Genomic DNA, 21,476 nt, shown 5'->3' on the forward strand with positions numbered 1-21,476 from the left:
CAACCTTGCGGTTACCATCCAGCCACTCTACCCCTGAGCCACCACCACCCACCGCCGCTGTGGATAAATAGTAATAAGCATAAGTAGCAGATCTGCCTGTATCTGCCTCGGCAACCAGTGACGTCATCTCTGTGGGGGCTGCGGGGCCCCATCCCCCATGAGGAATTTGTAACACCTCTTGTTCTCACTATCCGGGCCCGGGTGTGGTGGGGGGTGGGCAGTGGTGTAAAGTAACAAAGTACACTTACTTCGTTACTGTACTTAAGTACATTTAATTTGAGGTACTTTTATACTTTTACTTAAGTAACTTTCTTAATGGGTACTTAAGTCATTTTCAAGTAGAGAATCAGTACTTTTACTTAAGTAAAATATTTTTGTACTTTTTCCACCACTGGGGGTGGGCCACGTTGCCTGTCCTTCTGTATGCAGATCAGGCATTCAAATTCTAATCTGGTGGCTTTTGTTTTCACCTGCCAGGTAGGGTATGCATACAGTACTGTACTCTACTTGTTCACAATGAAACCACAACGCATTGTGAGCTTGTAGATCTGCTATTCTCAAGTAGCTGCCGATGTATAGTCTTAAATATGTAAATATAAGTAGGCCCTATACAGTAGCTCATTTGTGGAGTCACTGGAGTGGCTTCTTTTCATAGACCTGGTTGCTTATTTCTCTCACACAATCTGGCAACACCGTTTGTTACACTGCTGTGTATAACAGCTGGAGAGACGGCTTCACAGATAAAAAGTCTGTCAGTCCGACAGAGACGAGTGAACACACATTGCAACAATGGAGGAGGAATCATCCCGTTTCACCCGTTGTTTACTCAAACTGCCAAGGTTTACCAAACCACCTACATAGCGATGAATATGACTACTAAAAGTGGGCAGCGGTGGCCGAACGGTTTGCGGAGCGGTCTTGTTATCGGAAGGTCGCCAGTTCGAATCCCCGGACCGGCACGTTCAAATTACCACCGCTGAAGTGCCCTTGAGCAAGGCATTGAACCCCTACCATGAAATGTTCTATGAGCAGGGTCTGGCTGTAAACAAGCATCTCGAGCTTAGTCCATTCACCCTGGGTAAACAAAGAACTTTGCTTTGCTTACTATGGGTTTACACTATTAAAGTGTAGCAACAGTGAAATCATGTGACTGTAAACAGTGCTGTCATTTTTGTTTATTCTATTATATATTTATATTATTTAATTATTACACGTACCAGAAGACAGAGTGCTCTGGCCACATTCAGGTGTTTAGAGTAGAGAGATTATTATTTTAGCTATTATGTACTATCTATTATGTAAGGGGGTGCTGACTGGTGATTCAGTTTGTGTCTTTGGTCTAAATAAAAATGTTAATGCCCAGGGGGCCTTCATTTTCATGCCTGTTGAGAACCCAGAGTGCACAAATGGACCCATTTGATCACTCTCGGTGGTATCGGTACATGTCTAACCACTGTTTATGTTTGTCTAACACTCACAGGAGGAAATGGCTATCACCATCGTCCGCAGAGCTGTGAGTGCAGGTATATCATCAGACAAGCACTCTGGAGGTTTTATACAAATCCAGACTCTGCCGCCAGCAGGGACTGATTTACAAAAGAAAAGTCAGATCTTCCCTGGGCCAAGGTATGAACAAAAAGAAAATAAGCTGACTTGGAGATTAATTGTTGCTCAAATAATTGTGATGAACAATTTAATTGTTTTTGTCGTTGGCCACTGAAACACATGAATAACAAGACACAACGTCATATTTACCATGTCATACTCATAGCGTCCTAGCCTGGGAGGATTGCCGTTCAGAGTATGGCTTAGGACAGCCAATAATCAAAAATATCCAGAAAGGTCGAACACAGGCCAGCCTCTTTAAAGATCAGGCAGTTTGACGGTGACCTGATAAAAATTGCATTTGTTTGGCTTTTATATCTGTCATATACTGTATGTCATATCTGCACAGGGCAGATATTACAAACAACCTAAATATACAAATAATTGATTTATTGAATGACTTTATGCTTTCAAATACGACAATACTAGTGGAAATAGCCGGTCTGGTATTTCAGAGGCTGATCAGACCCCAGCCTGTGTCTAAGTGGCATGCTGCTGTCCCCACTGTAGAGACCATTTGCGGAAGCATAGTGAGCTTCCGCATGCTAGGGTTGGGTGACTATACGAATCTATCGTCAATCGTGATTTTACGAGTCCAATCGCAAATTATTTTTATTAGGCGATTTTTCGCGGCGATTTTTTCTTTAGCAAAATTATATTAACCTACAGCTAAATAATGTAACTGAGCAAAATGCGAATCGATTTGGGGCAGCAATGTCGTAAAAGTGGCCGGGTGGAAAGTGGAAACCCCCTCCTCTCGTTCGTTATAATGGTATGCTCCTAGAGTCCCGTCAGCATCGGGGGGGAAGTTCAAAGTCATGCAGCGCGCCGCTCGCTCACTCTGGCTGAGGGATGGAGGGAGGCTAATGTACTGTAGCCTACATGTTGTTTATGCTCCCGAGTCCGGACCAGATGCAGTCTTATAATACCCAGTCACACCAGAATGCACACTGCTGTCTCGTGTCTCATCACAACCCAATGCGTCCCCCTGTAATCTAGGTTACTTTGTTATTGACAACGTGAACGAACCCTTACAAGCGTAAAAACAGATCTACAAGCTCTCAACGCGTTGCAAACGGTGCTGCAGAGACGGTCGCGTCTGCAGGTTCTCAACGCGTCACGTTAGCGGCGCGTTGAGAGCTTGTGGATCTGTCTGTAAACTGTAATCACATTGCACGAATATATCGTCTATCGGCGATTTTTGGCCAGACGATGGGCCATGGGAACATTTTGCTATATCGCCCAACCTTACCGCATGCATCACGGAAGGCGGGGTACACATTAACTGGTTCAGACCGTACGACGTGTGGGCACGTCATAAGCAATCCAACCAACAGGTTGCTAGGACATTTTCAATGATATCAAACGAGAGAAGAATATTCTGAATTTTTTCCTTTTTTTTTTTTTTAGTTTTAAAATACCCTTCGCTCTTCGTTCATCCGCGGTCCCGGTCACTTCCTAGATTAACGCTCACTGATCAACCCCGCAAAAAACGAAACAAAGATTTCAGCATCAGCTGTGCAATTAAGTTTCCCTGGAGCGCGCACTCAGCAGGCATTTTACAACTGGGATGATGCATTGTTGTCGCTGAATCCACGGAGACAGCAGACACAGAACATATGGGCGACTGCACCTCGTCCCCGACCCCAAACACGGTAAACTTGTTGTTGTTTGACTCAACATAGAGTGCCACCGAAAAATAGCTTCCAATAGCTTGTTATTTTGCGCCGAGTAGCACTGTGTGCAGGCTACATACATGATCGACTCGGCCAACAAAATGCATCTCCCACGTGAAACCTGTTATATTCTTCGTCGTACGACGTGGTGTTGCATGCTGAAAATCGGAGATTTATAAGCTCACAACACGTCGTGTCCACCACACGTGAGCTTGTCAGGGTTCCCGCGGGTCCTTAAAGTCTTAAATAAAAAATCGGTTTATAATATTAGACAATGAGAGACCGCTATTAATTAACGTATCGAAGCCACAGCGAGCAGCATTAGAAGAATGGGCATGTGTTTGTTATTCTCGGCTCCTTCAGTTTTGCCAGTATAGGGCTATAGGCTACTGTGGTGCTGGAGAAAATACGTTTTTAAACAAAATACTCCTGCCTGTGACGTCTGCCCAATGCCTGCACTGCAGCAGCGTGCACAGGACACAGTAAACAGATAAGGTGGTGCTGTACTCGTGGGGTTGTGGACTTTTATTTGAAAGTTTTAGATGAAGACACTTTGCTTCGCGATGCGGCCGTGCATGATTCTGCATCGATGTTGATTTTCCTCTGAAGGCATTCCAGGCAATGTTAGCTTCATGCGTTTCATTATGTCGTAAAAACAATTTCAAAGCGGAGAGTCTATTCATCTGTGATTTACAGCTGGTTATGACAATAGATTGCGGATGCGTTCGCGCACCTCCGTAGTACACTCTCGGTAACCTCAGTAGTTAATTTAACTCTAAGTCAGAGTTAAATGAACACTCATGTTTTTAGTGTGTAAAAACCTTCTCAGAAAGTCCCTAGGCGCAGTGGTTCCCAAACCTTTTTGACCATGCACCCCCTGTTACCTCCAAACTTAGCTGACGCACCCCCCCCACATGGAAATATAAATTGCATAAGCTATATAGAGACATACATTTACTATATATATCCACAAATATGCACATATATGAACCTGAATATGGGATTATATAGGCCTATGCAACATAGGCTATATGCTGCATTTAGTTGCCATATATTGGCATATGTTCTTATATTTAAAATAAAACCATAGCACCACCATTAGCCTTTTCATGTCGCGCACCCCCTAGAAGCCGCTCGCGCACCACAGTTTGGGATCCACTGCCCTAGGGTATTAGGGTATTCCTATAATAACTGTCTATCTGCAGGCTATAGTTTTATTGACCATTTTATTTTCTTGACAAGTGACAAAGCACCCATAGGCTTGTAGTTCTGCTCGGGGCAAAAACAGACTTGAAAAAATAAATATGTTCATTCAGTCAGAACTGTTCTGGGTTTTGTTTTGTCATGATAATGATATACTGTATTTGGTTAAGTTAAAGCTATGTTAAATCCATCTTTGCCCACTACTAGTATTTGTTACCTTCAGGTGTGCTATTACTACAGATTAATATACATTTACAAACAGCCTATATCTTTATAATTCTTTATGTATATAATATATCACTCATTCTTGAGATAAGGGACAACATTTTTCAAATCAGATTTTTTTTTTTTAAGAAACATTAAAATGAAATGGATGTATTTGTAGACACAGGTCTCAACTACCAATCTTGAGAAGGAACAGGTTTTTCGCATAACATTTATTTCTAAAATGGGACATTTATGCACTTCATAACTGATTCATGTCAACTCCGTCAGACACACTAAAATCCCTTTTATTTTAATTTGATAATTTAATCAACAATACTATAAAGTCCTCTGTTATCTTATAATGGCTTTTAGTAGTCAAGTTAAGTAATACAATTCATTTAATATTGTTTTATACCAATATCACACTATTATGAAATATCCCATTTCTCAAATCCGTCATTTGCAACCTTTACTTTCAATATTATAACATAAAAAACATGTAAAGAAAAGAAAAAAGCATCATTACGTAGTATTTCAGTTAGTGTTTGAATACATAAGCACAAAATATTTGACATCGAATCATCTATTTCTTTGGAAATTAACGAAAACATCATGTGACCAACGTCTGACGGAGTTGACGAACATCTGACGGAGTTGACAAGTTAAACTGATTTAGGTTCTAGACCATATAGGATCTTGATTCTGATGACTAATCCCACATTTTCAAGGATGAGGAATACAGTGGTACTATTTAGATTTGCCCTGTGACCATGGCAGCCATTTTTCAAAATGGCCACCACCTGCTGTTACTTTACAATAACTCAAGTTCTACACCACCTAGGATCTTGATTCTGGTGACTAATCATACATTTTCAAGGATGTGGGATACATTGGTACTATTTAGATTTGTCCTGTGACCATGGTAGACATTTTTCAAAATGGCCGCCAACTTTCTGTTATTTCCCAATAACTCAAGTTCTACACCACCTAGGATCTTGATTCTGGTGACTAATACTACATTTTCAAGGATGAGGAATACAGTACTACTATTTAGATTTATCCTGTGACAATGGCAGTCATTTTCAAAAATGGCGGACCTGCTATTATTTTACCAATTAGTCAGGGAATATTATCAGAATAACGTCAAATCTGGGAATACATTTATTACCAAGAATGTTCTTCACCAATGTGTTTGTAAAGGTGTCTACTAACATATCCCACATTGGTTTATATTGAACCCCCTTAGGGGAATTTTGGACAGCTGCTGAAAGTTGGGTACCATCAACAACCAATATAAGGCTACATGTTCTAAATTTCATTATGCTTTAAGTAGCATGTGACATGTCAAACTAGGGGGTTTTCATGCATTAGCTATGCATGAAAAACACTCCTTGGGCTAAAAACGGCCATAGCCATCATCACAGATGTGATGAGGTCAGCACATTTGGGCAAGTGGTTATGGCCAAACTAGGGGGTCTATGGCCAAACTAGGGGTCAAACTCCTTGGGCTAAATTTGGCCATATCCACTTGCCCAAATGTGCCCGAATGTGCTGACCTCATCACATTTGTGTGACGGCTATGGCCGTTTTCAGCCCAAGGAGTGTTTTTCGTGCATAGCTAATGCTTGGAATGCATGAAAAACCCCTAGTTTGACATGTCACATGCTACTTAAAGCATAATGAACATTTTGCCTTATATTGGTTGTTGATTGTACCCCAACTTTCAGCAGCTGTCAAAAGTTCCCGTAGGGTGGTTGAATATAAAGCAATGTGGGATATGTTAGTAGACACCCTTCCAAACACATTGGTGAAGAAAATTCTTGGTAAGGAATTTATTACCAGATTTTATTAATATCCCCATACTAAATAACTCATGTTCTAGACCACCTAGACCCGACTTCACCAACAGAGACCCGAGTGACACCTAAACAACAAGTTTGGACAGCCCCACCAATTAGTGTTACGGAAAATAGCAAGTGTCTTGGAGGCAGCCGACATCTGTCGAGGCGATGGGGTGGCCTTTGAGAAGTTTGCGCTTCAAGTACAGTCGCTGGTAGGCATGCTAACAACCCTAGGCCCAGACTTAGATGTGGCTCACAAGTTGCGACTCCTCAACAAGCTGCCACCAGAGATAAGAGTTGAATTCCGCCGCACAATGCTCTGCGGCCCAGGAGCAACCAACACCCTGTTGGAGTTCGCTGAGTGGTTGAAGCACGAGTCCTAGCCATATAGCCTATGCAAAGGCAAACACCTTGAAGTCCTGCTTGAGGTGAACATTGAGCGAAAGACTCTGCCTCAACGGAAAACCTGAAGATCTGCCTTCAGAACTATCAGGCAGGATGTGCAGACACTGAAGGCATCAGTGTCGTTCTGTGTCCCCAGCATGTCAACCAAAGCAATGTTACCAAATCAAAGGAGCCTTCACCTCAAGTCACCTGGGGCTGGGTGAGCAATCGTATCCTGTATCTAGCCTCACAACTAAATACAGACACTTGGCCAGACTGCCGCTACAATGGTTTGAAAGGGTCAAACCCCTCATCCTGATTGGGGAAGACCACCCCACCTAATCACACAACCGAACAAGTGAGGTTGGGGCCTCCAGGTGGGCCAGCAGCCATCTGCACAAGACTGGGCTGGACCCTGCAGGAAAGCAATCTCCAGCCAAGACAATGTAAGTTGACTATAACAGAGCCCCGGAACACAGAGCTCATGAGAAGGACGGAGAAACACGGGCAGGAGGCCACCAAGATACAACGCCCCAGAGACCCAGAGTGTGCCACTGCTCGCAGTAAGGAGATCAACTGCTGCAGCAACGATGTCATGAAAGGCAAGTCTCCACCAAAAAAACCCTGAACCTAATTGGGGTGTCAAGAGACCAAAGTTTCTCCCCCACAGTTCCCTGCAGTGGCCAGTGAAGTCAAACTGTGCGTCTGTGCCTGAAAGGGACAAGTCAAAGGCCATAAAGCCCACCTCCTGTAATGTCCTGTCAGTAGCAACTCAACCTGCACCTGAAATAAGCCCTGACCCCTCCCAGAGAAAATTCATCCTTGAAAATGTAATGATTAGTCGCCAGATCCAAGATCCTTGGTGGTCTAAAACTTGTTATTGGTAAAATAACAGCAGGTTGGTGGCCAATTTGAAAAAGAATGGCTGCCATGGTCACAGGACAAATCTAAATAGTACCACTGTATTCCTCATCTTTTAAAATGTACGATTAGTCACCAGAATCAAGATCCTAGGTGGTCTATAACTTGAATTATTGGTAAAATAACAGCAGGTTGGTGGCCATTTTGAAAAACAATGGCTGCCATGGTCACAGGACAAATCTAAATAGTACCAGTGTATTCCTCATCTTTTAAAATGTATGATTAGTCGCCAGAATCAAGATCCTAGGTGGTCTAAAACTTGAGTTATTGTAAAATAACAGCAGGTGGTGGCCATTTTGGAAAATGGCTGCCATGGTCACCACGAGACAAATCTGTGATGGCCCTATAGCCAAAAATGTTCCTTAAGGCATGCTCTAACTGTGCCAAATTAGAATACTTCCCATTATTCAAAAACTAATTTTATTGTTTTGGGAACACTTTTGTCAACTCCGTCAGATACATGTCAACTCCGTCAGACACAAAACCTGATGGAGTTGACGTCTGACGGAGTTGACAAAATGGCATTTGTTTTCATCTTAACCCTCTGTAGTACAACTTAGCCATTTAATTTTTTCTTCAGTTGTTAGCTAAACCTAACCCTAAACTAAAATACTAAACATTATTTTGGAATTCTTAACAAAGATCATAATAATGGCCTGACGGAGTTGACATGTAAAAGCTGTGACCACATTGATATCAACATTGTTTGTTTAAAATATCAAACAATTGAATGCTTGTCAGACCAGGTGCGCCACTGTTGCAACAAATATAAACAGGACTTGGAAAAGGAGTCTTCAGGCTAAATCTGTCGACAATATTTTCTGATTAATTTAAGACTTTTAAAAAACCTGACGGAGTTGACGGAGACGTGGGACACACATTTGATATTTAATGGAACATTTAAATTAAAATTAACTGTGTATATTGTTTGCTATGTTGTTGACAATCTACTTTAATTTAGTATGTATATTTATGTGATTGTGACAGTATTAGACACTTTTTTGGCAGTTTGAAATTGTGACCACTTTCTGGGGACAGGCTAAATACAGGCCTTTTTGGGTACAGTGCCTGCTTTTAACTAATTCAGATGGCATATGAAAATAATTATAATGAAATTAATGGCATAAGAATACACAACTGTATTATATTTAACTTTGCAAGTGCTTTTATTTTTATGAATTAATTTATTTTTAACATAAATAAGGCTCTTATGTGTGGGACATGTTTTTTCCACTTTTGTCCCTCATCTCAATGTGACCAGATGGACACTGATGATACTTTTGGAATAAGAACCAAGTTCATAGACTAAGACTACACCACTCTCAATGGGTGAGAGACCCGTATTCAGTATTTACTCTTGTAACCAAAATCCCTGTGCAAGGTACTTTATAGACGGACAGAAGCTTTTCTGTGTACAATCACTAGATCAACTTTATTCACAATTTCACATAATACAGATAGCAAAAACCTTCATAAGTGTTGTATTTAAATTACTTGACCGGAGGGACAATATAGCACTTCTCATAAACACAGCAAACTGTTAAGAGAATAAGATATAAATCACTGCAAACTGCTACGAGAATAAGATATAAATCACTGCAAACTGCTACGAGAATAAGATATAAATCACTGCAAACTATCATGGCACTGCGGCTTATGTTGCGCACAAACACTTGCTGTTAGTCAAAAGGTAAAAGCACACTAGAAGTGGGGAAGGGGGGTAACAACGGTCATTCAGTAAAATATACAGTACAGGAGGTTTTTCAATAAGGTTATCTAAAATACTGGAGGCACTGTAGAGCATGGAAACAATTAAAAACAAAGTAAAACTGAGGAAAAGAGCAATGGCTGTCTGCTGACCACTCTGTGTCACCAGTTCAGCCTGCAATATACAAGAGCAATTAGACACTGAGCACCCATCATAAGTACTCATTATAATATAAACATATACTGGCAAGCCTATCTTCCTACCTCCTAGGCCCAAGGCACTTATACCCAACAGGCAGGATTCAGGCTAGCCAGGTCTGGATCCAGTCTGACATTGTTCTACCATGAAATACAGAAACAATATTAATTCCCCATCATAATAAATATGTGAATTAAAAGTATGACATAAGGTGGTTGCATGCCAAAGGGCTACCTTTTGGCATGCCACCATAATCCACATTGAAGTGTGAGACTCATACCTGTGTTCTGTTAAATAGTGTGTGTGGACACTGGGTCCAAGTGTAGTCTGCTCTGTACAGCCTAGCCCCACAACAGCACCAACAGTTTCTAGAAGCACAACAACAATAAGTATCTACAACTCTAAATCATACTAAATGCAACAGACTACAATGTGTAAGCCTTTGTTGTAACATACCTTGGTAAATTGATTTACACGGACGCGACGGGTGCTGCTAGGCACTGACGCTACATGCACACGACAGAACGAGAACAAACGTGAGCTTCATTGATCTCACGGGAGTTTTAACATAGAGGCTCTGTCAAGCTACCGCTCTGCTCTGCTCTGGGCAGGCGGCTCCCAGGTCCTAATGTCCCACCTGTCACATCAAGAATGAGTGATATATATATCATTTGTATTTATTATCAGTTATCGGTATCGGTCTTGAGAAGCAGGATGTTATCAATATCGGTTAAAAAAGGTAATGGTGATGGGCCATGGTGGTCTGCTGGCCCTCCCACTGGCTCGCCGCCCGCCCAACAATTAGCCAATTTCAATATAGGAAGACATTGTTGCGAGTTGCGTAATTTATTTGGGTCTTAAATTACATTCGCTGAGGTCTTAAAAAGGTCTTAAAAAGTCTTACATTTTACTTTCAAATTGGTGCAAGAACCCTGCTTGTAGATAAGCTATTTTCAGCACATGGAAATATGCAGGCTATGACGTTCAGAAACGTTTCCCTTCACAATAAAAGCACATCAGCTTTCACATGTTGGGGCTTCATTCCATATAAAGAAAAGACAGGAGCAAAGTGGGCAAGGATTATGAATTCGGTGGCATTTCACAATTGCAAAAGGGTGCAGGAAGAGTGGGCACGTAAACATTGTGGGCACCTCAGTGTTGAATATCCTTATTGGCCATGTTGAGGTTGAACATGCCCATGCAGAAGGTAAGGGGTATGTCTCATTTCTGTTTCATATAGCCAAATGATAACGATATGGAAAATTGCACTATAGGTTAACTAGAAAGGTCGCAATTTTTCAAAATTGCACAGTGTGGTTGCTGCAGTCGCTTACATAGGCCCCTCCCACTAATATTGCCAGCAGATTATAATGTCGCGTCACCCCTGTGATCATGTGTAAGTAATTTGGAGGGAATTTATCCCCCAAAAATCATGTTTTTTTGCGACAAACGGTTACATTTTTTGCATTTGCGGCGCCCCCTATGGATGACAATGGAATTGCTTTTGGCTTTTGGTTGATTGAACCACCCGTGACAAGTGATTCAAATTTGGGATGGATTGGACATTCCGTTCGTGATTTTTGGCGTTTTTTATAAAGTAGGCCCCTCCTGCTAACTTCGGACGACGATTACGGCCGAACGATATGCATCTGTGTATCAAAATTCCGCCGTTCGAGTTTATCGGAAAGGTCTGGAGATCATGTGTACCGATTTTTGTGAGATTTGGACAAAATCTGTAGGAGGAAAAGCAAAAAGTGTGTTTTGGAGAAAATTCAAAATGGCGGAAAATCTATCATGATGCAAATGGGCGTTTTTAGTAATTATTATGAACCTACCCTCCAAGTTTTGTAACTATAGTGCTTACAGTCTGAGGAAAAAATACTTGAATGTGAGAATGCGAAAAATCGCATTTTCCCATTCATGTCAATGGGGAAATTTTATTCACTAATACATTAATATCAATTAAACTATACAACATTTCTCTTAAAAAAATACAAGCACATCCTTCCCGATGAAGCCGGTCAATTTGAGATATGTGCGTACAGTCAAAACTGTGGGAGGAGTAGCGAGTCAAAAAAAAGACTAATTCAGTGGAATAATATGCATGAACTAGAAAAGCAGTTCCTGGTGAAACTGCGTGGGCTCGCCAAAAAACGCAATGTATGACGTACAGTAGAAAAGGTATTAAAGCTAAAGGAAAAGTAAAAAAATAAATACAAAAAGTTAAAAAGTATAGAAAATTGTAAAAAGAATAGTATAAGCATAAATAACTGCATAAAGTGGAATAAAGTATGTGGAAGTAGTATGATGCCCAACAAGTGGCAGAATAAAGTAAGTAAAGTTATAACTGTGTCTACTAATGATTTGTAATGTATGAATAATGCTTTACAATGTATTCTTGATGAATTAAGAAAAGGTAAACAAAAAAATAAATAAATAAAATCAATCAATCAATGGAGCATAAATATAAAAGCATTAATGAGCTAACAGAAATTGTATTGAATAGCATACTTTTACATTAGAGACTGACACGGGAGTGGATTTTCACTCCTGTCCTGTCCCACTCCCACAGAACATTCGCTCAGACAGCTGTTCAGGGAGCTAGATAACAGTAACAGCGTTAGCATGTAGCTAACGTAGCATCACAATTGAAAGTTGCAACGTTGCCACTGCCAGGGGAAACAAATGCATCAGGATGATCTGGCTATAAATAATCGATTAAATCACGGCACTGGCGCGATGCAGAATCATACACGGCCGCATTGCGATGTCTTCATATAAAACTGTAAAAGACGTCCAGCCCGACTGGATTGCATGGAGGAGTTTTTTGTGTTGTGGAAGGCAGCACTAGCACTGCTGGATTATGGGTAACTATGTAGTTCTTTTGACCTGTGTCAGCAAGTCAAAAGAGTGTTGGCTCACAGAAAGATGACTACAACAAAAATGGGTGCTTCTGTTCTTTTGGTTGGAACTTGGCAGCGCGACCAACGTCATTCACGCTCCTGCACGCTCCCGTTAACTTTCATTCCCGTCCCGTCCCGATCACGGGATAATTAAAAATATGAATCCCATCCCGCGGGAATCCCGCGGGAATCCCGTGTCCCGCGGGAGTCCCGACAAAATGTCAGTCTCTATTTTACATGTAAAAAAAGGTTCAAATAGCATTTAGGCCCATCTTTAAAAGCATAAACACAATGATTACAAAAGTATTTGTAGAATGTATACAACTATAGTGTTTAGTGAAATATAACTTAAGCATAATACAAACATTAAACTAGTGATTAACCTTTTGAGAGCTTGAACTTGACAGAACAAATAAAACAGTCAGCAGCACAGATGCAAGGATGACAAATGATGAAGCCTATTATTGTACGTCCATAGTAGATTCAACTTTATTCTTACATCAAAGTGTAAAGAAGTGGGTGATTGATTATTGTGCCAGCTCCACAAGCTATATAAGGTTATAAGGTTGAATTTTGTAAGTTTAAGTGTTTTTATTTAAGTGTTTTTTTTAAAGTTTCTTATAAAGTTGTTTTTAAAGTGTTTTTTGTAAGTTATTTTTGTAAGTTTTTTTATTAAGTTTTTTTTATTAAGTTTTCTTTTAAGTTTTTCCTTTAAAGTTTTTTTTTTAATATGTTTTTTGTAAGTTTTTTTTTGTAAGTTTTAGTAAGTTTTTTAAAAAGTTTTTTAAATTATTTTTTTAAAAGTTTTTTTTAAAGTTTTTTAAAAAGTTTTTCTTATATAATTTTTTTTGCGTGCGTGCGTGCGTGTGCATGCATGCGTGTGTCTGTGACTGTGTGTAGAGCCTAATTGCACAGATAGCAGACCTACAAGCTCACAAGGTTTCGCAGAGCAACTCGAATTCGAATGTCGAATGCAAATATTTTTTTCGCTGTGAGTGGCCTGAGACATTGAGGTACAACATGTGCGATTGTGGTGTTGGTACGATCGGAAATGTGGTTATAAGAGCGAGTTAAGAATTGTCTTCACGATCATTTCCTCGTAAGAATTATACAATGGAGGTCAATGGGCAGCTTGACTGTATTTGTGTCACTTAAAAGGCCGTAGTTCACATTCTGTATGTATCTGTGCTTTGGTGGTTACATTGTGTGAAAGAGGACATGTGTGGCTACAAAATGACCAAAGAACATCTGTGTAAAGTGAATATTTTGGCCCGGACGACAATTTGTTTGGTAAATTTCCAAGGAAAGAATTTCAGTTTCCACACTCTACTCAAGGAGGCCCCGCACTCTAAGGGGACACTGATTAGGCGAAACGGCCTGCGATTGAACTGCGATTTAGGAAAAACCGTGTAACGTATTCGAATACGGTTTGAACCACGAAAAAGTCCACAGCCGTGTGAGCTTGCTAAAGTTTAAATCACGTTTCTACAACAAAGTATACCAGAGTAATGAGGCTGCAAAAGTGAGGTTGATTTAGAGATAAAATCCCATACATTGTCTATGAGAGAATTTTTTTTTAAATAAAGTTAAATATTTTAAAAAGTATAAACATTTTCAAAACAACCTTTTCACCAATGAAAATTCAAAGATAGATGAACATTTTAAAGTTTGAATGGAGTTTCAAAGTGAAAGTATGACAGAGTAATTAGAGCACAAAAAGTGAACTGTGAAAAATGGGACCTTTCTTCCATCGACTCTCATTATAAAGAATGTAAAAAAAAGTTAAGTTAAAAAAGTATAAACAATTGTAAAAATAAAAATACAAGCATAAATAACTGCAAAGAGCTGAACAGTTTGAAGTTTGAAGTACATTTCTAGCATAAAGTATGTGGAAGAAGTAGGAGGACGAAAAAAGTGGCGGAATAAAGAATAAATATAAACTGGCAATAACTAGTGTGTGCTCGCTGTTGCGAGCCCACAATAAGTGGAAGAATAAATATAAACTGGCAATAACTAGTGTGTGCTCGCTGTTGCGAGCCCACAATAAAGTGTTACAATAGTCTGGTTGCTGCCAGAGTGTGGTTGCCGCAGTCGCTTACATGGGCCCCTCCCACTAATGTTGCTAGCCAATTACAATGTCGCGTCGACCTTGTGATCATGCCTAAGTAAAAGGGGATTTATCCCCCAAAAATCATGTTTTTGCACCATACGGTTACATTTTTGGCATTTGCGGCGCCCCCTATGGATGAAAATGGAATTGCTTTTGGAACTTGGTTGATTGGACCACCCGCGACATGCGATTCAAATTTGGGATGGATCGGACATTCCGTTCGTGATTTATGGATTTTTTTGTAAAATAGGCCCATCCTACTATCTTCGGACGACGATTACGGCCGAACGATACGCACTACCAAAATTCTGCAGTTGGCGTTTTAATTGGATGGGTCCGGAGATCACGTGCCGATTGTTGTGAGATTTGGACAAAATCTGTAGGAGGAGGAGCCAAAAGTGTGTTGGAGAAAATTCAAATTTGCAGGATTTTTTTCCTTGACGAAAATGGGCGTGACCTATATGTGGAAATGCATCATGACCCAAGGAATCCATGGAAAAAGACATTTTGATTTTACGACTTACGGTTCAAGAGTTACAGGGAAAAACGCAAAGTGGGCTGTTATAGCGCCACCATGAGGCCGACTTATGTAATTCCTTTTCAATTAATTTTCATAATTATTATGAACCTCCCCCCAAGTCTTGTAAATATGGCACTTACGGTCTCCAAGGGAAAAAAATACTTAAATGTAGTCTTCGATTTCCCCATTATAAGTCTATGGAGAACTAATTAATTAATATCAATTAAACTATACAACGGATCTCTTAGCAAAATACAAGCACACGATTCCCGATGAAGCCGGTCGATTTGACGAGTGTGCGGCAAAACTGTGGGAGGAGTAGTGCGGCAAAGTATCCAAATGTACAATAACAATAGTCTGGTAATTAAAAAAGAAATCGCTATAAAATGTTGTAAAAAAATACATATCTAGCCCCATGCTCAAATGCCCCCGCCCCCCGTCAAAAACAGCTAAAATCTCTAAAACGAAAGAAAACACCAAATGAAAAGAAAATAACTCACCTTTTAGTTTCTCTAATAACAACCTAAAACATGAACCTTGGGTTGAAAAAAACTAAAGTTGTCCTTTTTATTTTTATATTTTTTATATTAATCTTCTGCCTCTTTAGTTCTTTTAATAAATTCTCTATACAAAGTGTTTTTCTTTTTTGGGGGGTTGGGCGGGTTGCGTCGTGCATCATGTCGTACCAAAACACGTTCTCACGGATGACAGTTGACTGGCCCTTAAATAGGCCTACCCGCTGCTATATTATTATATCACATAATGTTAGCCTATATCAAATATCATTGACCTAAATGGCGTTATATCAACAATGAAAAAAGGTTAGGCTCATTTCTTTATCATAAATTACTTTTGGACATCTGGAAAACGTTAAACATGCGCGAGTGACGCATTAGCCTACTTTACATAGGTAACATCAATTTCTGATACATACTTGACAGGAAATTATAATCCTGTACCGTCACCGTGAAGCGTTTTTCATTAGCGCAATCGTGATATAATAGGCTGCAGCTGTTGTTCCGTGGCTGTGCACACATGAACGGGTGAAGATCATAGGAGGAGTTGAAGAGTCAACTTCAACTATTCACTTGTGATTTCCTTCTCGCGTACCAGTGGCACATGTCCCGCGGACCGGTGCCGGTCCGTGGACCGGTGGTTGGGAACCTCTGTTTTAGTGGACAATTTTTATTAAATATTACATTGAATATCCTAACTCTTTAACTGCCGGCCCCCATTCACAAGCCTGCCATTGACAGTGCTGGCCATTGACTGCCAATTATTTCATTATTATTTTTTAATTCTGTTGGACCTATAATTATGAACACGGAATATATCCAAAGAAACTTTAGAATGTCTGGATTCATGGGAAAAATAAACTGAGTTGATAACATGTTTTGTTATGTAGATATCAAAAGATAAATAAAGCTTGTTCTCCATGTGTACCCTTTTCTGAAAACTACTATTAGCGTGAGACGCAGTTGAATGTTTCAAACACCTCTAGTCTAGGTTCTACTATAGCGACATATTCATGCCATATATCAAATTAAACCTGAGGTTGTCGAGTGTAATTGTACAGTTTTATTAATTGCATTATCAAAATATCAGCCTCTACAATGCAGCATGCATGTCAACATACTGGTGTAGTTTGTGGCCCCAATCTGTCTTTTGATTGCTGAGAACTCTGAAATGGCACATGGTAGAAGATTAAAACATTTTTTGGCTGTAAGTGGACATTCTACGCTGCATTTGGATATAAATTATGTTCATATAGCAATAGCAGGACAATGTCTAGGGATGCATGTTTCTCAAAAATCTGTTTATGACAGAAACAGATTTCACTGGCCCTGGTCGGGTATGGAGTAAGTCCCCAAGAGATAGTGGGGGCAGTAGCATTCAACTTGGAAGATCTATAGCTATATAGATCTATTTGGTTATGTCTCCCTTGGCATTATGTGTGATGGAAGTTGTTTTTGTTGACTGCTGTTGGTCATAGTCTGTTGAATCAGAGTTTGAAATAACCCATCAATGTGTTCTATTTTCTCTTCCATCTAGCCCGGCAGTGGAACGTGACAAGGAAGAATACTTCTCAGTCGTCAAGTAAGTAACAAGCAGAACACCCGAAACCTTAAAGTGATAGCTCGGATTTGTGGACATAAGCTGTATGAAATCATTACCATTAATGTAGTGGTTGCAAAGGTATTCATTGATTGCCTGAGTGCCTTGCCTATGAAAAAAACAAAACATTAAATGTGCTTTAATTTCTCTTCTACCTAGTCGGTTAACTATCCAGGACGATGGCACTAAAAGGTATGGCAAAAAATCACACCCATGTCAAGTGAGTGGTGCCTTTTAACGTGACAATGATGTTTGATCATGATGTATAGACCCACATAATGTCACAGGGGGTGGAATAATAATGCATAGACACTAGGCATTTAACAGTATGCATAGGGTTAGGATTAGGTTAATTTAAAGAGAGTTTCCTTGCTCGTCTAATTAATTAACCAGGGTTACCTTCGTAACCTATAGTTTATGGACATGTGACGCAAAACTATCTACTATCTACACTATCCCCTTTATTCTGACCTTCGAATAGTCAACCCTACTGATCGATAGTGAGAAGCCTAGTTGTTGTATTGCACACAATAAAACATAGTTAAACATACTGCTGAAATAGTACTAGCGCTGTGCTGAAGCTTCCTTTGATATTTATGTGTGCACCCTGCTCACATAGATATCAAAGGGGGCTTCAGCCCCTGCCCTTTTACCAGTCTGTAAAACAACTGCCCTCTCCAGACCACGAATGTAGCATTTACTATGGTGAAAGAAATGCAAATACCCTCCTCTCCTTTCCATGCCATACCGGAAAGCAGCATTCAGCAGAATAGTCTCCTGAACAATTTTTTTCCAAATCCATGCCGTACACCACATCTCCAGTAGATAAAGAGTGCAGGGTTGCGCCCAGAAAATAGCTGATCTACAAGCTCTCAACGCTTTTCGCTATTTTGGGCCAAAAGTAGCTGCCTGCTACGGCTTAGAGCCAGTATCATAGTATTTACACAGTATGACGAACCATTGTTGTCGTCATCATCATCATCAAATTTGGTTTAATTGCTTGATTGAATACATTGGCAGAAAATGGAAACACTACAGGGTACAGTCAAAAGTGTAATGAAACTCGGGGTTGAGTTTGAATTAGTATAAAATATTGCTCCTGGCTATATTTTGCTAGCACCAAGTATTTGTGTGTGTTTTCTTGATTGGTCACTATTCGATTTGGGGTAATAAATTAAACAGATCAGCAATTAAATGCTACTTCTGCAGGGGAGAACAGGCAAGATCAATTTTACATTTGAAATGATCATGTTCAGAACAATATACTCTTCTCTTCTAGCCAACACCGGCTGCTAACAGCTCACCTGCCACCTAAAGAGCCAGTGGGGGCAGTAGCACGCCACATGGAATATACTGTGTGTGTGTGTGTGTGTGTGTGTGTGTGTGTGTGTGTGCGCGCGCGCGCGCGCGCCCCCCCCCCCATTTCGTTACGTCTCCATTGGCATTTTGTGTGTCAAGGTGTTTTTGTTGAATGAAAGTCTGTTGATTCAGAACTTGAAATAATACATTGATTTGTGTTTTATTTTCTCTTCATTCTAGTTTGATGTGTGAATTCTACAAGACACTGGCAACCATTGAATTGAATCATGGAGGCAATGTATGGTATGCGCGTGACATCATCATCAAACCGGGAAGTTATGTAGGAACGCCTACTGAGTGGCAAAAAAACTACTTTCTGGCCTTCACAGCCCATACATCCACACAGAAAAGTCATATCTGATTGCATTAAACGACATTAAACAATGTTAAACTCACTTTGCATGTTGCTTTGCCACTCGATTTGCCACTCGATGTGCCATTCACTTTAAGCATGCGCATACTCTATACAAAGTAAGAAGTGGAAGACCTTAAATGATTCAACACAATCAATTTATACTGTACATTTGTGCACAGTAATGTGCAGATTAATTTCTGTCTAGTTTACATATGAATCATGTATGAATTGTCTGCAGATTTAGGAAAGTATTCTTTTATTAGACAAATTAGGACCTATAGTATAAAGTAACAGTTATAAATCAGTCACACATCAGCTAGTGATGGCAGATGGCATTCAGCATGATTTGGTTTTGGAATTGTTAACAATAATCTACAATCAATTGTCATTACAAGAATTTACTTGATTAAATTTATGATATTCAATTAAATAATAATAATAATACAAAAATAATAAAAAGTTAAAGTCACGTGTGGTGTGTGATATTAAATATGAGGTTACCATAACGACGTAATCCTTAATTTAATCATATTACATCACATTTGAGGGCTTTTAGTGAGAAATAAGACTCTGCAGTGCTTTATGGAGTCTGTATGTGTCCAACTGATGCTCGATGACGCTCGTTAATGTTATATACATCAAAGCAATTATGTTTCTGCAATGATTTTTTGTTTTAGACAACTTTTCCTATTGGTAAAAAAAACTGCTCATCAATTAATCGATTAATCAATCAATTAGATTATCAACTATCAATGTATAAATTAATCTATAATGTGCATCCCTTAAATAGCTTGAATGCTCTCTGAAAATTACTCTTGATGGAAGTCCATTATAGAGTTCTCAGCTGGCCTGAAAATTAGGCCTGACCCCTACTGCCCTACTGGCTGGCTTGAGGCTCTGGCAGACCAACAATTATCATCATTTTAGGTCCCGAAAACCCAATAAAAACCAGAGAGAGAGTCATTCTATAATAAAGAGTACAGAATGCAATTTTATTACTCAGGTCCTGTTCAGGCAGAAAAGATACAATAAATCTAAAAACTACATATAAAATAAAAACCTAAAGTGCAAAAAAGCAAGGGTTTCTGGTTAGGATGGATAGTAATAACCTTGGTGATGGTGACATCATCAACACACTTGCTTATATAGCCTAGGACAGATATATTTTCCTCCAGGTCCACACCACCAGCCTGTGGCGTCGCTGCCTCTGAAGACGTTTCATTTGGTGCGCTCAAAGCAGTCTTGGAGCTTAGAGTCTGCTCAATTGGGCCACACAGTGATGATCTTCTGTTTGGTTTGGTAGATGGGAACCAACATAATTGAAAAGTGGTCAGAAAGGCCCAGCTTGGGGCGGGAGACAGCTTTATATGCCTCCTTCAAGTATATTATTTCCCTGGGTTACAACTTTAACCTGGGTAGAATGGCCTTCAGATCAACATGGTTGTATTCACCCCTACCACATAGAGGCACCTCCGGGTGCCTATTCTGTAGTGTGCAGATGTTGTCATGTAGCGCCCCTAGTGCCTCATTAGTGTTAGCCTTAGGGTTGATTTAAACAGCTCCAACAAACACTGCAGTAGTCTCTCTTGGCATATATTGTGGCCGACACTTATCAGTCAGATATTCACCAGAGCAGTAGCTGTTAACCAGCGAGCAGTTTGTACACCAATCTTTGTTGATGTATATGCAGAGCCCGCCTCCTTTTGGCTTCGCTGTCAGTTTGTTTCGGTTCGCACAGAAAAGTAGCAGCCCGTCAAGTTGAATGCCGCGCATGGTGCATTGGTAATGCACACATATGGCAGATTCCCAGTAGTATTGTTTTGATAGCCAAGTGTTCCAGGAGCTATAGAAGCCACTGCACTACTGCAATCAGATGAGCTGATCGTCTAATATTTGTGGCGCTTACTATTATTATGCCGATGTTTTTCAGGTTTGTTCCACTTTGAATGTATTTTTCCTGGATTTATAGCGTATTACAAACTTGTGAAACTGCATTCAGTCTTTTAAATTAACATTGCAGCTCAAAACATTCACAAGCGTCCAACACGCAGCTCTGAGATTGAATTACTGTATATCCAAAGGTCACTGATTATCCTTGGTTAATTGGTTAGGCTTCAATGCCACGGTGTGCACAGGGATATGTACCTATTCTCTGCTGCCTGAGAGTTACGGAACCCGAGGCTCGGCCCGGCCCGGCCATTTGAATGGCCCTCCTAAATGCCTTGCTGGGCTGTTGGGCCACCTCCTCACGAAGACAGTCTGGGGCGCCTCCCCATACGGCTCCCGGGTGCCGTCTACATTCCGGCTGTCACCCGTCTCTCCGGTGGTCACCAGACTATATCCGGTTGTCACATGGTCTTTTCCTATGAGT

At 40.2% G+C, this 21,476-nt stretch overlaps 1 protein-coding gene across 1 annotated transcript in view; it reads left to right on the plus strand.

Moving 5' to 3' along the window:
* LOC306935598 (uncharacterized protein) overlaps positions 1-21,476 on the plus strand; it is a gene marked incomplete at its 3' end in the record, with an annotated part of 51,507 nt that overhangs the window by 14,960 nt on the left and 15,071 nt on the right. The window contains exons 5-8 of the mRNA XM_079518695.1: positions 1,481-1,626; positions 17,329-17,373; positions 17,551-17,583; positions 18,931-19,030. Coding sequence (XP_079374821.1) covers positions 1,481-1,626; positions 17,329-17,373; positions 17,551-17,583; positions 18,931-19,030 — 324 coding nt within the window. The remainder of the gene's footprint in view (positions 1-1,480; positions 1,627-17,328; positions 17,374-17,550; positions 17,584-18,930; positions 19,031-21,476) is intronic.

The sequence above is a fragment of the Electrona antarctica genome (genome assembly GCF_951216825.1).
Source record: "Electrona antarctica genome assembly, chromosome: 13".
NCBI classification, from domain to species: domain Eukaryota; kingdom Metazoa; phylum Chordata; class Actinopteri; order Myctophiformes; family Myctophidae; genus Electrona; species Electrona antarctica.